The sequence below is a fragment of the Elephas maximus genome, chromosome 24, assembly GCF_024166365.1.
Source record: "Elephas maximus indicus isolate mEleMax1 chromosome 24, mEleMax1 primary haplotype, whole genome shotgun sequence".
In the NCBI taxonomy this organism is placed as follows: Eukaryota; Metazoa; Chordata; class Mammalia; order Proboscidea; family Elephantidae; genus Elephas; species Elephas maximus.
Window position 1 is genome coordinate 15,463,683 of NC_064842.1, and position 13,725 is coordinate 15,477,407.

The 13,725-nt window shown below is 46.2% G+C and overlaps 1 protein-coding gene across 7 annotated transcripts in view; it reads right to left on the minus strand.

Annotated features, from left to right (window-relative positions):
* Positions 1-13,725, minus strand: part of TMEM63A (transmembrane protein 63A) — a 47,406-nt gene that overhangs the window by 9,120 nt on the left and 24,561 nt on the right. For 6 of the 7 annotated variants that reach the window (XM_049868458.1, XM_049868457.1, XM_049868455.1 and 3 more), the window contains 8 exons: positions 11,501-11,581; positions 11,120-11,243; positions 10,884-11,017; positions 10,021-10,158; positions 8,387-8,540; positions 5,667-5,773; positions 5,470-5,556; positions 1,330-1,392 (listed from right to left, as the gene is read on the minus strand). In XM_049868458.1, coding sequence (XP_049724415.1) covers positions 1,330-1,392; positions 5,470-5,556; positions 5,667-5,773; positions 8,387-8,540; positions 10,021-10,158; positions 10,884-11,017; positions 11,120-11,243; positions 11,501-11,581 — 888 coding nt within the window. The remainder of the gene's footprint in view (positions 1-1,329; positions 1,393-5,469; positions 5,557-5,666; positions 5,774-8,386; positions 8,541-10,020; positions 10,159-10,883; positions 11,018-11,119; positions 11,244-11,500; positions 11,582-13,725) is intronic. The other variant, XM_049868460.1, reaches the window with a different exon arrangement.

Below are 13,725 nucleotides of genomic sequence, written 5' to 3' on the forward strand. Positions count from 1 at the left end.
AAAAAAACTAACCCATTACCGTTGAGTCGATTCCACTCATAGCAATCCTATAGGACAAAGTAAAACTGCCCCATAGGGTTTCCAAGGCTATAATCATTACAGCTGAAGTTGTTAAGGATTGAAGTTGTCAAGGATTTCATTTTACTTGAATCCACAATCAACACCCATTCAAGCAGCAGTCAAGAAATCAAATGATGTATTGCATTGGGAAAATCTGCTGCAAAAGACCTCTTTAAAATATTAAAAAGCAAAGAAGTCACTTTGAGAACTAAGGTGTGCCTGACTCAAGCCATGGTATTTTCAATTGCCTCAAAAGTTGGACATTGAATAAGGAAGTCCAAAGAATTGATGCATTTGAATTATGGTGTTGGTGAAGAATATCGAATATACTACGAACTGCCAGAAGAATGAACAAATCTGCCTTGGAAGAAGTATAGTCAGAATGCTCCTTAGAAAGGAGGATGGCGAGACTTCGATTCACATACTTTGGACATGTTGTCAGGAGGGATCAGTCCCTAGAGAAGGACATCATGTTTGGTAAAGCAGAGGGTCAGCTAAAAAGAGGAAGACCCTCAATGAGATGGATTGATACAGTGGCTGCAACAATGGGCTCAAACAAAGCAATGATTGTGAGGATAGCACAGGACAGGGTAGCATTTCGCTCTGTTGTACTTGGGGTCACTATGAACCAGAGCCTACTCGACAGCACCTAACAACAAATGTTTACAGAAGCAGACTACCACATCTTTCTCCCATGGAGTGGCTGGTGGATTCGAACCGCCAACCTTTCGGTTAGCAGCCTAGCACTGAACCTCTGAGCCACCAGGGCTCCTTTTAGTGGGTGTGGTACAAGCCTTAAACACTAACTGGGATCCACATCTGCAATATGTTTAACTCCATTCTCCTGGCAAAAATACTCCCCAGACCAGACAGTCACTCTGGTCTCAGTGTTTAATTATTACTCTCCTCCTCCCTGGCACCACTGAGACCCAGCAGTTCTTTCTCCCCAAGCAGCTCTGTTCTCACTAAGTAAGTTCAAAGAATGAATAAGACTGCCACTAATTGAATTTTCGCCTAAAAAATTAACTACATTTCTGCATGTGCAGCACAAAGTGGGGCAGCTCCCATGGTGCAGCCCAGGGCCTCTGTGGGGCCCCGGCCCAGCCAGGAAGTGGTAGGGTGGTGGTGATGCCCCCAGACCTGTTTGTGGGAGGAAGATGGAGGTTCTGAAGCATAGACTCCCCACGATGCCCTGCAGCCCCAGCCCCAGCCCCTGTGCGACATTTACACGCGGTCCCGCCTGCACAACACGACGCGGCAGATACTTACTCCAATCTGACAGAGGCCTCTGAGAAAGTTTTGTCAAAGAGCCACCGGAAGAAAAAATCCAGGCTGAAAGACAAATTAATTTGTAAAGTTCATTTCCAACATTCCATACAATCACTACACATGGTTCTGTTTTTGTTTTCTTTTCTTTTCCATTTTTTCCTGCTCTAGAAACAGGCCAAATCTCAAGACTTGCATTTGTTCTCTAATAAGACGCCATTTACTGCAGTGTGACTTATATAGGGGCCTGCTTTAACCGAAACGTCCTTCCTTGAGATAAACAAGGCCCTGATTACCAAATACCAAACGAAACCTGCGGCTGTCAAGTTGATTCCAACCCACAGTGACTCTGTAGGACAGAGTAGAACTGTTACATAAGGTTTCCAAGGCTGTAAATCTTTACAGTCTCCATGTGTCTGTGCTACAGCTGCTAACAAAGAGGTCGGCAGTTCAAATCCACCAGGCACTCCTCGGAAACTCTATGGGGCAGTTCTACTCTGTCCTATAGGGTCACTACGAGTCGGAATCAACTTGACGGCAGTGGGTTTTTTGTGTCTGTCAGTTTGTAATACTGTGGGGGCTTGTGTGTTGCTGTGATGCTGGAAACTAAACCACTGATATTCAGATACCAGCAGGGTCACCCATGGCAGACAGGTCCCAGCTGAGCTTCCAAACTAAGACAAACTAGGAAGAAGGACCTGGCAGTCTACTTCTGAAAAGAATTAGCCAGTGACAACCTTAGGAATAGCAGTGGGACATTGTCTGATATAGTGCTGGAAGATGAGCCCCCCAGGTTGGAAGGCACTCAAAGTATGACTGGGGAAGAGCTGCCTCCTCAAAGTAAAGTTGACCTTAATGACGTAGATGGAGTCAAGCTTTCGGGACCTTCATTTGCTGATGTGGCACAATTCAAAACGAGAAGAAACGGCTACAAACATCCATTAATAATCGGAATGTGTAATGCATGAAGTATGAATCTAGGAAAACTGGAAGTCATCAGAAACGAAATGGAGTGCATAAACATTGATATCTTAGCATTAGTGAGCTGATATGGACTGGTATAGGCCATTCTGAATCGGACAATCATATAGTCTACTATGCCCAGAATGACAACTTGAAGAGGAATGGTGTTGCCTTCATTGTCAAAAAGAACATTTCAAGGTCTATCCTGAAGTACAACGCTGTCAGGGATAGGATAATATCCATACACCTATAAGGAAGACCAGTTAATAAGACTATTATTCAAATTTACACTCCAACCTCTAAGGCCAGAGATGAAGAAATTGAAGATTTTTACCAGCTTCTGCAGTCTGAAATTGATCAAACATGCAATCAGGATGCATTGATAATTACTGGTGATTGCAACGCGGAAGCTGGAAACAAAGGACAGGTAGTTGGAAAATATGGCCTTGGTGATAAAAATGATGCCAGAGATCACATGATTGAATTTTGCAAGACCAATGACTTCTTCATTGGAAGTACCTCTTTCCACCAACATAAACGGCAACTATAACATGGACCTAGCCAGATGGAATACACAGGAATCAAATTGACTATATCTGTGGAAAGAGACAATGGAAAAGCTCAATATCATCAGTCAGAACAAGGCCGGGGCCGAATATGGAACAGACCATCAATTGCTCTTATGCAAGTTCAAGATGAAACCGAAGAAAATTAGAACAAGTCCACAAGAGCCAAAGTACGACCTTGAGTATATCCCACCTGAATTTAGAGACCATCTCAAGAATAGATTTGACACGTTGAACAGTAATGACTGAAGACCAGACAAGTTGTGGGATGACATCAAGGACATCATACATGAAGAAAGCAAGAGGTCATTGAAAAAACAGGAGAGAAAGAAAATACCAAGATGGATGTCAGAGGAGACTCTGAAACTTGCTCATGAACTTCAAGCAGCTAAAGCAAAAGGAAGAAATGAAGTAAAATAACTGAACAGAAGATTTCAAGGGGTGGCTTGAGAAGACAAAGCAAAGTACTATAATGACAACATGTGCACAGAGCTGGAGATAGAAAACCAAAAGGGAAGAGCACGCTCAGCGTTTCTCAATCTGAAAGAACTGAAGAAAAAATTCAAGCCTCAAGTTGCAATAGTGAAGGATTCTATGGTGAAAATATTTAACAATGCAGGAAGCATCAAAGGAAGATGGAAGGAATACGCAGAGTCATTATACCAAGAAGAACTGGTCAACGTTCAACCATGTCAGGAAGTTACATATGATCAGGAACCCATGGCAATGAAGGAAGAAGTCCAAGCTGCTCTGAAGGCACTGGCGAAAAAAAAGGCTCCAGGAATTGACAGAATATCAATTGAGATGTTTCAACAAACGGATGCAGCACTGGAAGTGCTCACTTGTCTATGCTAAGAAATTCGGAAGACAGCTACCTGGAAGAGATCCATATTTATAACTATTCCCAAGAAAGGTGATTCAACCGAATGCAGAAATTATCGAACAATACCATTAATATTGCATGCAAGCAAAATTCTGCTGAAGATCATTCGAAAGCAGCTGCAGCAGTATATCGACAGGGAACTGCCAGAAATTCAGGCTGGTTTCAGAAGAGGACATGGAACCAAGGATATCATTGCTGATGTCAGACGGATCCTGGCTGAAAGCAGAGAATACCAGAAGGATGTTTACCTGTGTTGTATTGACTATGCAGAGGCATTCAACTGTGTGGATCATAACAAATTATGGATAACATTGCAAAGGATAAGAATTCCAGAACACTTAATTGTGCTCATAAGGAACCTTTACATAGATCAAGAGGCAGTTGTTCAGACAGAACAAGGGGATACTGATTGGTTTAAAGTCAGGAAAGGTGTGCATCAGGGTTGTATCCTTTCACTATACCTATTCGATCTGTATGCTGAGCAAATAATCTGAGAAGCTGGACTATCTGAAGAATGGGGCATCAGGATTGGAGGAAGACTCATTAACAACCTACGTTATGCAGATAATGCAACCTTGCTTGCTGAAAGTAAAGAGGACTTGAAGCCCTTACTGATGAAGATCAAAGACCACAGCCTTCAGTATGGATTATAACTCAACATAAAGAAAACAAAAATCCTCACAACTCAATAAGCAACATCATGATAAATGGAGAAAAGATTGAAATGGTCAAGGATTTCATTTTACTTGGATCCAAAATCAACAGCCATGGAAACAGCAGACAAGAAATCAAAAGATAAAAAAAAAAAAGAAATGAAAAGACACATTTTTGGGGGCAAATCTGCTGCAAAGGACCTCTTTAAAGTGTTGAAAAGCAAGAACGTCACCTTGAAGACTAGGTGCGCCTGACCCAAGCCATGGTATTTTCAATCCCATCATATGCATGAGAAAGCTGGACACTGGATAGGGAAGACCAAAGAAGAATTGGCACCTTTGAATTGTGGTGTTGGTGAAGAATATTGACTATACCATGGACTGCCAAAAGGACAAACAAATCTGTCTTGGAAGAAGTACAACCAGGATGCTCCTTAGAAGCAAGGATGGCAAGGCTGTGTCTTACATACTTTGGACATGTTGTCAGGAGGGATCAGTCCCTGGAGAAGAACATCATGCTTGGCAAAGTACAGGGTCAGCTGAAAAGAGGAAGGCCCTCAACGAGGTGGATTGACACAGTGGTTGCAACAATGAGCTCAAGCATAACAAGGATTGTGAGCATGGCGCAGGGCTGGGCAGTGTTTTGTTCTGTGGTACATAAGCTCACTATGAGTTGGAACCAACTCCATGGCACCTAACAACAACAAATCTTTACGGAAGCAGACTGCCACATCTTTCTCCCATGGAGTAGCTGGTAGGTTTGAACTGCAGACCTTTTAGGAGCCCTAGCACTTAACCACTGTGCCACCAGGACTCCTAGAGGCCCTGATTAGACCCTCCCTAAAAAGAAGGTCCTCGATCAGTATTGTTTTCAAAAGTTTTTTTTTTTTTTTAAGGAAAAAAGATCATATTTCCAGAAGAACAAAAGGGCCAGCATAATCGCACTGAAAGTGGGTATGCCAGGCTGAAATGTTGTAAGGTGTGCATTGGCTCCAAGTCCATTTCCACCCTCCTGGGGACAATGCTCTCCGGATGTGGCCCTGATGCAGAATTCAGAGCTGGAGGTGGTGATGGGTACCTGGTGAGGCCTAGAGAGGGCAGGATCAGCACCATGAAGATCAGGAAAATGTAGACCTTGGTCATCATGATCCAGTTTTCCCCTGACCTGCGGAAAGTCAGAGGTGAGCATTCACAGCAAGGCCGCTGCTATGCTCCCAGTCCCCTCAGAGATCTCATTCTCAGGCGATGGACCCGTAGCCTCCCTCTGACACTCACTTGGTCCAGTGAGACTCCAGCAGTGTGGAGTAGTAGACGATGGTTGGGAGCAGGGCAGAGAATGACCACAGGAGGAGGGTTGGGAAGAACTGGCTGATGACTGGGTTCTAGAAAAGTAAGACCCACAGCAAACAGTCAGGGCAGGCCTGTGGGCTCTGAGGCCATGACCTGTTGGCATGACAGCTGAGTGAGCTCCTGGGGGAAGGGCTGAGCTTCCAGTCATCCTTGACTCCCAGAGCCAGCACTGTACCTGGCACAGGGCAAGCATTCTATAAATGGTAGCTGAGCAATCAATATCAGCACCTTATATTCGTATTCACCACCCATCTGTCAGTTTGTTACACTGTGGTGGCTTGCGCGTTGCTATGATACTGGAAGCTATGCCACCAGTATTTCAAATACCAGCAGGGTCACCCATGGCGGAGAGGTTTCAGCAGAGCTTCCAGACTAAGACCTACAAGGAAGAAAGGTGATCTATTTCTGAAAATTAGCTAATGAAACCCTATGGATTACAGCAGAACACTGTCCCATATAATGCTGAAAGATGAGTCTCCTAGGTTGGAAGGCAGTCAAAACAGACAGTGGCCACAACAATGAACTCGAGTATACCAACAATCCTGAAGATGGTGCAGGACCAGGCAACATTTTGTCCTGTTGCACACGAGGTCACCATGAGTCTGAATTGATTCAACAGCAGTTAACAACCCATTTGTATAGCTCTTTAGAGTGGAGAAAGCAATTTCACATACAACTGAATTCCACTCATCTGACAGGCTAGGTGAGATCACCTTCTGGGTTCCCTGTAAAGATAAATGACAGGTGCCAAGGGAAGACTGAACACTTAAGGCCAGGGCTCCTCTCCAGTCGGCCTGCGCACTTAGCAACCACTGTCGGGCTATGTGTATACCAGGACTCCACTGTTTGCCCCCAGCCCTGCTTATCTGGTTGTACTTATTACTGTAACCTCACGATATGAAAACCTATTACTTTAATTAAATGAACGTAAAAATAGAGAGAAAATTTCTTGGGAAACTAAGCTGAATACTTTGAAAAGACTTGATAAAAGCCGCTTTCTAAAAAATGTTGACTCGAATGAGGTCTAGGAGGAGTCCATACTAAGGATGGCTTTGCAAGTATCTTTAATGTCTTTCTTTACTGGGCTGGGTTTTACTTTAAAGAAACCGAAACCAGAATCACAAACAATGAAATAAAGTTGTGGTTTATTTATGTAAAATAGGCAAGGAGGTGCTCTAATCAGCAGATCCATGCTCAAAAGAACAGGCCTTAACCTGACATCAAAAAATTGGCAAAAGAACGCACTTTAAAACAAACAAACAAACAAAAAACCAAACCCACTGCAGGGGAGTCATAGCAACTGTATAGGACAGGGTAGAACTGCCCCATAGGGTTTCCAAGGAGCGCCTGGTGGATTCAAACTGCCAGCCTTTTGGTTAGCAGCCGTAGCTCTTACCCACTACATCACCAGGGCTCCCAAATGCATATTAAAACTTTAAATCCGAATAAAACTGCTTCATCTATACTTATGTGTTTTTTATTTTATATTGAGTCAGATAAGAGAGCTTCAGCCACTCATTAACTCATTTGTTCTTCATCTCAATAACCCCATGAGTATAGTATGGCAAGTGTTTTAACTCCAGTTTTTGAATGAAAAAAATCAAGGCCCAGAATACACTCAGCTAGCAGCTGGAAAGCTAGGACTAGGACCCAAAGGCCTCCAGCCCAGGGTCTTTTCCCAGAGGGTGATTCACCAAATGCCAAATGGAAATGGAAAAAAGAAAAGATTTAGGGGCGTATTTCAGTAAAGCTAAATATGGGAAAGCAAGGTTTTTAAGTAGATCCCAACTTAGGGAGCGTTCAGCTGTTACCTCATCAACTCAAATCATCCATGTTTTTGTTTGTTTGTTTAACCATGCATCACCTATACAGCATAAATGACTTTATAACTAGATTATCCAAAGCTAAAGGACAAAATCAATAATTAGTTCACTATCCTGCCACCCCAATTGACAGAGCTCTTTCCATTCTTTCCTGTTCCCTCCCAGACACGCCCACTGTAGACACACATCGCTGTTGTTGGGTGCCATCGAGTCAATTTTCAACTCATGGCAACTCAAATGAGACAGAGCAGAATTGCCCCCTAGGATTTCCTAGGCTGTAATCTTTACAGGAACAGATCCCTAGGTCCTTCTCCCTCACAGCCACTGGGTGGGTTCCACCTGCCAACCTTTCGGTTAGCAGCTAAGCACTTACCCATTGCGCCACCAGGGCTCCTTCACACATCACCAGCACATCATTACAACCGTTGCTCGGGTACACTTTTACATTCTGTTTTTATCATAAGGCTTCCGTCTTTGCCACAAAGTCTATATAATTTTTAATGGATGCCTAATTTTCTATCAGACTGAATATACCCACATTCCACTCAAAGGGTCCCCTATTGTTGAACATTTTGATTGATTCCATTAAAAAACTATTATTATTATTATCATTGGTACTATTATAAAGTCATTGCAATTAACATGCCCATGACTGCTCAGGGCTTAAAAGCACAGTCATGCACTGAGCGACATGGCCTCCTGGTCTGGTGCTCTCCCCACCCCCCCACCCCCTGACCTTGGTCCCCATTTCTCCCACACCCACCACACCCTCTCCTCACCAGCCCTCCTGGGATAGGCCCTGCAGGGCCCTGGGTCACTCACATTCAGTGCATGGATGGGCTTGGTGACATTGAACTTGTCTATGGTGGACAGGATGATGGAGGGTGTGGTCAGGAAAAAGAGCCCCAGGAAGAGAGTGAAGTTGATGCCCAGCCACTGCAGCCACCAGCGGAGGCCCTGGATTGAGAGGTTCTTCCTGCAGAGAAGAGGACACAGGCCCCGAGGCTTATCCTCCCAGGCTCTGGCCCCCTGTGCTGCCAACGGGGCTTATGGCTTAGGTAGGCCTGAGGCTTGGGTGAGGGCTCATACGGGGCTCGGGAGTAAGAGCAAGCTCTTACACTGACCTTCTGCTACAGGAGGGGAAATCTTGGGCCTCCGGGAGCTCCGAGAGAAAACAGGTTATTCACTGCTAACGTGGCTTCCCGGGCAGGCCCGGGGGCCAGAGGCTACCCAAAGAGATGCTGAAAGTACCCTTAGCAGAGCAAACAAGACCCCAACGAGGCACTCCTCAGGCATATCTGCGGTGCGTTGTGACTAATGACACATTCTTCCCAGGGGGCCCATGGGTGCAGAGGGAGAGCAGGACAACGGGGCAGAGGCCCAGCTGGAATCTGCCCTGGCTGCTCACCCCCACCAAGAACAGATAGACAAACCAATTCCAAGTTTAGAAGGCCCTGTGAGTCAAAGAGCAAAGCTGTCAGAGAAGGACCGAGAACAGTAGAGACAATCACCCAAAGCTCGCTCTGTGCAAGATACTGAGGCAGGCATGCTGGGGCCTCTGCTGGGGCTGCCCTCATCTGGCCATTGTGCTTAGGGCTCACTTATGACCCCCCCATGGGTGTGGCTTAGCTCGCCAAGGTGTCCCCAGACTGGAGAAGTGGCTGCACCATGCAATGTGGTAGCCACAAGCCAGCTGTGAGTACTGAGCAATTGAAATGTAGCTAGTTTGAACTGAGATGCGCTGCAAAGGTAAAATACACTCCAGATTTTAAAGACGATGTATGAAACAGAGAACTTAAAATGTCTCAGTATTTTGGTATTGATTACATGTTGAAATGTTAATTATTTTGGATATATTGGGATAAACAAGATATATTAAACAAAATAATTCCAACTGTCTCTTTTTTTACTTTTTTAATGAGGCTATCCATTATAGGGTTGCTATGAGTTGGAATCGACTCAATGGCACGGGGTTTGGTTTGTTTTTATCCATTAAACCAAACCCATTGCCCTTGGGTCAACCCTGACTCATAGTGACCCTATAGGACAGAGTAGAACTGCCCCATAGGGCGTCCAAGGAGTGGCTGGTGGATTCAAACTGCCAACCTTTTGGTTAGTAGCTGAGCTCTTGACCACTGAGCCACCAGAGCTCCAGGTGGCTACTAGAAAATATAAAATCGTATGTGTAGCTTGCACTAGATTTCTACTGGATAACAAGGAATGCTAAGGAGTAAAACTGGAGTGAAAAGCTGGGTGTGGACACCCTGAGTGTGAATACCCCGAGTCCACACAGCAAGTACGTCACAGCACCCCACAACCTAGAGTATGGCAGGGGGCGTGTGCAGATCTCCACTTGGGAACTGTCACCAAGTGTCATTTCAGACCTGTGCTTTCAGAAAATGCCCCCTCCCAGGTACTCAGGCCTCTCTCTCCCGCCCCCGGGCCTGGGAGCTCACCAGCAGATGTCCTCGGGGTAAGTGGCGAAGGTGACGGTCCACTTGGAGGTACAGAGCTCTCTGCTGTGGGAAGATGGCTGGGGCTCCCCTTTGCACTGGAGGCCCTGACACTTGCAGGCATTGAAATCCTTCAGGATGCTGCCAGGGGAGGCAGACAGTCAGGGCCCAGCCCACCCAGGACACATAATACACAGCAGATGGCAGCCGAGGAAGCGTGGTATAGGACAGTCTGGGAGCCTCGCGGGACAGACCTTTCCTTGATTGTTATTATTTAATTATGACTAATGCTGTGCAACAGCCACCATGCTTGGCAGACTACACCCACATCCAGGAGCACTGTTAACCCATCCCCCGGGCTGGGCTCCCACAGCAGTGACCACCCTAGAGGTGCCCTGAGGTCTTCCCCCCCTGCTTTGCATCTGTAGGAAGACACGAAGCCCATAGACAGAGAAGGGTCTGGGGTTCTGGAGCAGATATCTGAAAGGAGACTGGCATCCATCACACCTGGCAGAGCCAATGAGATGCCCTAGAATAGCTGGCGAGAGCCTGGCAGCAGAACAAGGCCACCATTCAACTCTCCAGGGGCCAGCTAGTGTCACCCACTCCATGGTCACTGCCCACACCCAGCGCCTACCCACTGTTGCACAAGCATGGGGTGGGCTCACCCAGGGTGGAAGTGCAGATGACTGCCTCCCAGCCACACCTGGGAAAGGACAGGAAAATGTCACCCACAAATCCCAGCAGCACTGACTAAGCATACTGTCTTTATCCAAGAGGGACAGCATGCTAACTGAAAGGGGACGGGGAGTGACTAAAGGCCAAACAGAGACAGCCCAGAAAAGGCCTGGGACATGCTCACTTACTGGGTGGCCATGGACTTCTCCTGGAAGGTGACGAAGGCCATACCCAAGGGCTGGTACTGGACCCTGCATTCCTCCTCTGCGATTTTCTCCATCAGCCCGTCCTTCAAGTGTGTGTAGTAAGAGATGGCGTCCTCCTGCCAGGAGACACAGCCCCTTGTGAGGATGTGCCCTGTGCAGGTGGCAGTGGGACCCTGGAGCCAGCGCCCACACCCCTGGTTGGGCTGTGAGGCCCTTACCCCCTCACACCCCGGCACTTCACAGCAGCAGAACTGGCCACAGGTCTTGGGGTTGATAAGGACCCGCTGGCCTGTCTTCACCTGCAGGTTTGTGTAATAGGTCAGGCTCTTCTCCGTCTTCTTCCTGCAGCGGGGGTGGGGTGTGGGGAGGACACAATCTTCAGACTCACAATCCTGGAGTGCAGCCATCGGTCAGAAAGCCAGAGCCCGGAGTACAGCTTTCTGAACAAGAAAGGATAGAGCCACCCCCGTCCCTTAGCAGCCAGGGAATCCGAGGCCAGCAAGGACAGAGGGGTGGGTATGACAAGTGGGTAGGCGAGAGAAAGCTCAAGGCCAGCTTCATTCACAGCACACACACCCCCCTCCGCCGACCCTCCTTACCTCTCCTTGCACAGATAAATCAGCTTGGCCACATTATAGCACAGCTGGACCTCCACCACCTGGCACGTGGGGTATGCGTCCCTGTGCCCAGCCAGGGCAGGAGGCAAAAGACAGCCATTGGAACAGAGAGCACCCCAGGTGGAGAGGCAACCCCCTACCCCCCAGTCTCCAAGGGCAAGGATGGCATGCAGTCATGCTGCTCATTTGGGGCCAGCAAAGACCTTGTCCTCTCTGTTATTTACCAAATCGGAAATTTTGAAATTTAATACAAAGAGACTTATTTTATAGCATAACAGTAACTGCCTGGAATTGATAAGTTTATACCCACTTGGCTTGAAGTCAGCTGACACGTCTCATGGGAAAAAATGAACACTATCCATTACCCGGAGCTCTGGCGGTATAATGGCTAAGAGCTCAGCTGCTAACCAAAAGGTCGGCAGTTCAAATCCACCAGCCACTCTTTGGAAACCCTATGGGGCAGTTCTACTCTGTCCTATAGCAAGAGGGGCAGTGGTGGTTCAGCAGGAGAACCCTCGTCTTTCATGCAGGAGACCCATCTGTCAGTGGGGGTTTGCATGTTGTTATGAGGCTGGACAGGTTTCAGCAGAGCTTCCAGACTAAGACAGACTAGGAAAAAGGCATGGTGATCTACTTCCAAAATTCAGCTAGTGAAAACCCTATGGATCACAACAGTCTGTTGTGCACAGGGCTTTCATGAGTTGGCACCGACTAGACAACAGCTAATAACAAGAATAAAAGCAAAGGACCCTCACCCCAGAAAATGTACACACATATTAACAATCATAGCAAAAATATATACTTATTTTACCACGCTTTTACTCAAATAACGCACACCTTCTAAAAAAAGTTTTTTTTTTTTCTATGTTTATTTGCCAACTGAGCTCTCCCACCGTATGTTCTTAAGTGCCCCTAGGCCAATTTTTTTTTTTTTTTTTAATGTTGCTGTGAAAAATCAGCATAGCATGCTTACAAAAATACCTCAAGGTGGGAGGGTGCTGTTGGCAAACAAATGTAGAAGGTGTGCATTATTTGTGTAAAAATATGGTACTATTGGCCAGGTATTGGTACATGTATTAAATTTAATCCTCACCATAACCTGTGAGGTTTTGTCCCCAGGCCACAGATGAAGAAACTAAGGCCCAGAGAGGCTAAGTAACTTGTGCCTCAGGTCATATAGCAAGGGAGTGTCTGAGCCAGTCCATGTTCACAGCCACCCTGAAATGCTCCCTCACCACACACACACAACTGTACATGTACCTTCTGGGGATTCCTGGACCATGTAAATCCCCACCTACTGTGTGCCACGTACTATTCTAGGTGCTGAGGATGAAGCCTGGATAAGCTTACATTTTAGTGAGAGAGAAACCCATAGACACGTCAATCATTCAGTTAATCAAGAGGATAACTTCAGGCCCCACTGAGACCTCTGAGGAAGATAATCCCAGTTTAAGCATCCTGCTTTAAGGCACCACCACCACCTGTCATCAATTTGTCCTACTATGCTGGCTTGCATGCTGCTGGGATGTTGGAAGCTATGCTGCCAGTATTTCAAATAGTAGCAGGGTCACCCCGGGTGGCAAGGTTTCAGCGGAGCTTCTAAGACTAAGACTAGGAAGAAAAGTCTGGCCATCTACTTCCAAAAATTTGCCACTGAAAACCGTATGGATCACAACAGAATATTGTCTGATACAGAGCTGGAGGAAGAGCCCCCTAGATTGGGAGGCACTCAAAACACGTGGTGGCCATGACAATAGACTTGACCATACCAACTATTGGGAAGATGGCGCAGGACCAGGTAATGTTTCATTCTGTTGTACATGGGGCCACCAAGAGTCAGAGCCGACTCCACGACAACTAACCACAAAACAGATACAAGGCAAATTCACACCTCAGTCCTCACGGACTGCAGGTGTTCACACAAGGGGGCTCCTAAAACAGGGGGAGGTATGATTATACGTGGGGACTTCTTTTCTCTCTTTAAGGTTATACAGTAAGTGAACCACTGTTTCTAAATGTTGCCAAAAGTTGTAGTCTCTGGGGAGTTGTTTCAATGAATAGAGAAAAATGATTACAGTATCAGATGTTTTTATGTATAAGTAAATCTCTCTAGAATAGCAGAGTTTCTGAAGAAGAGGTTAGCTATACATTTCGGACATTCATTTTATAATTCTGTTTATACTATTAATTTGCACAGCAAGTGCTCT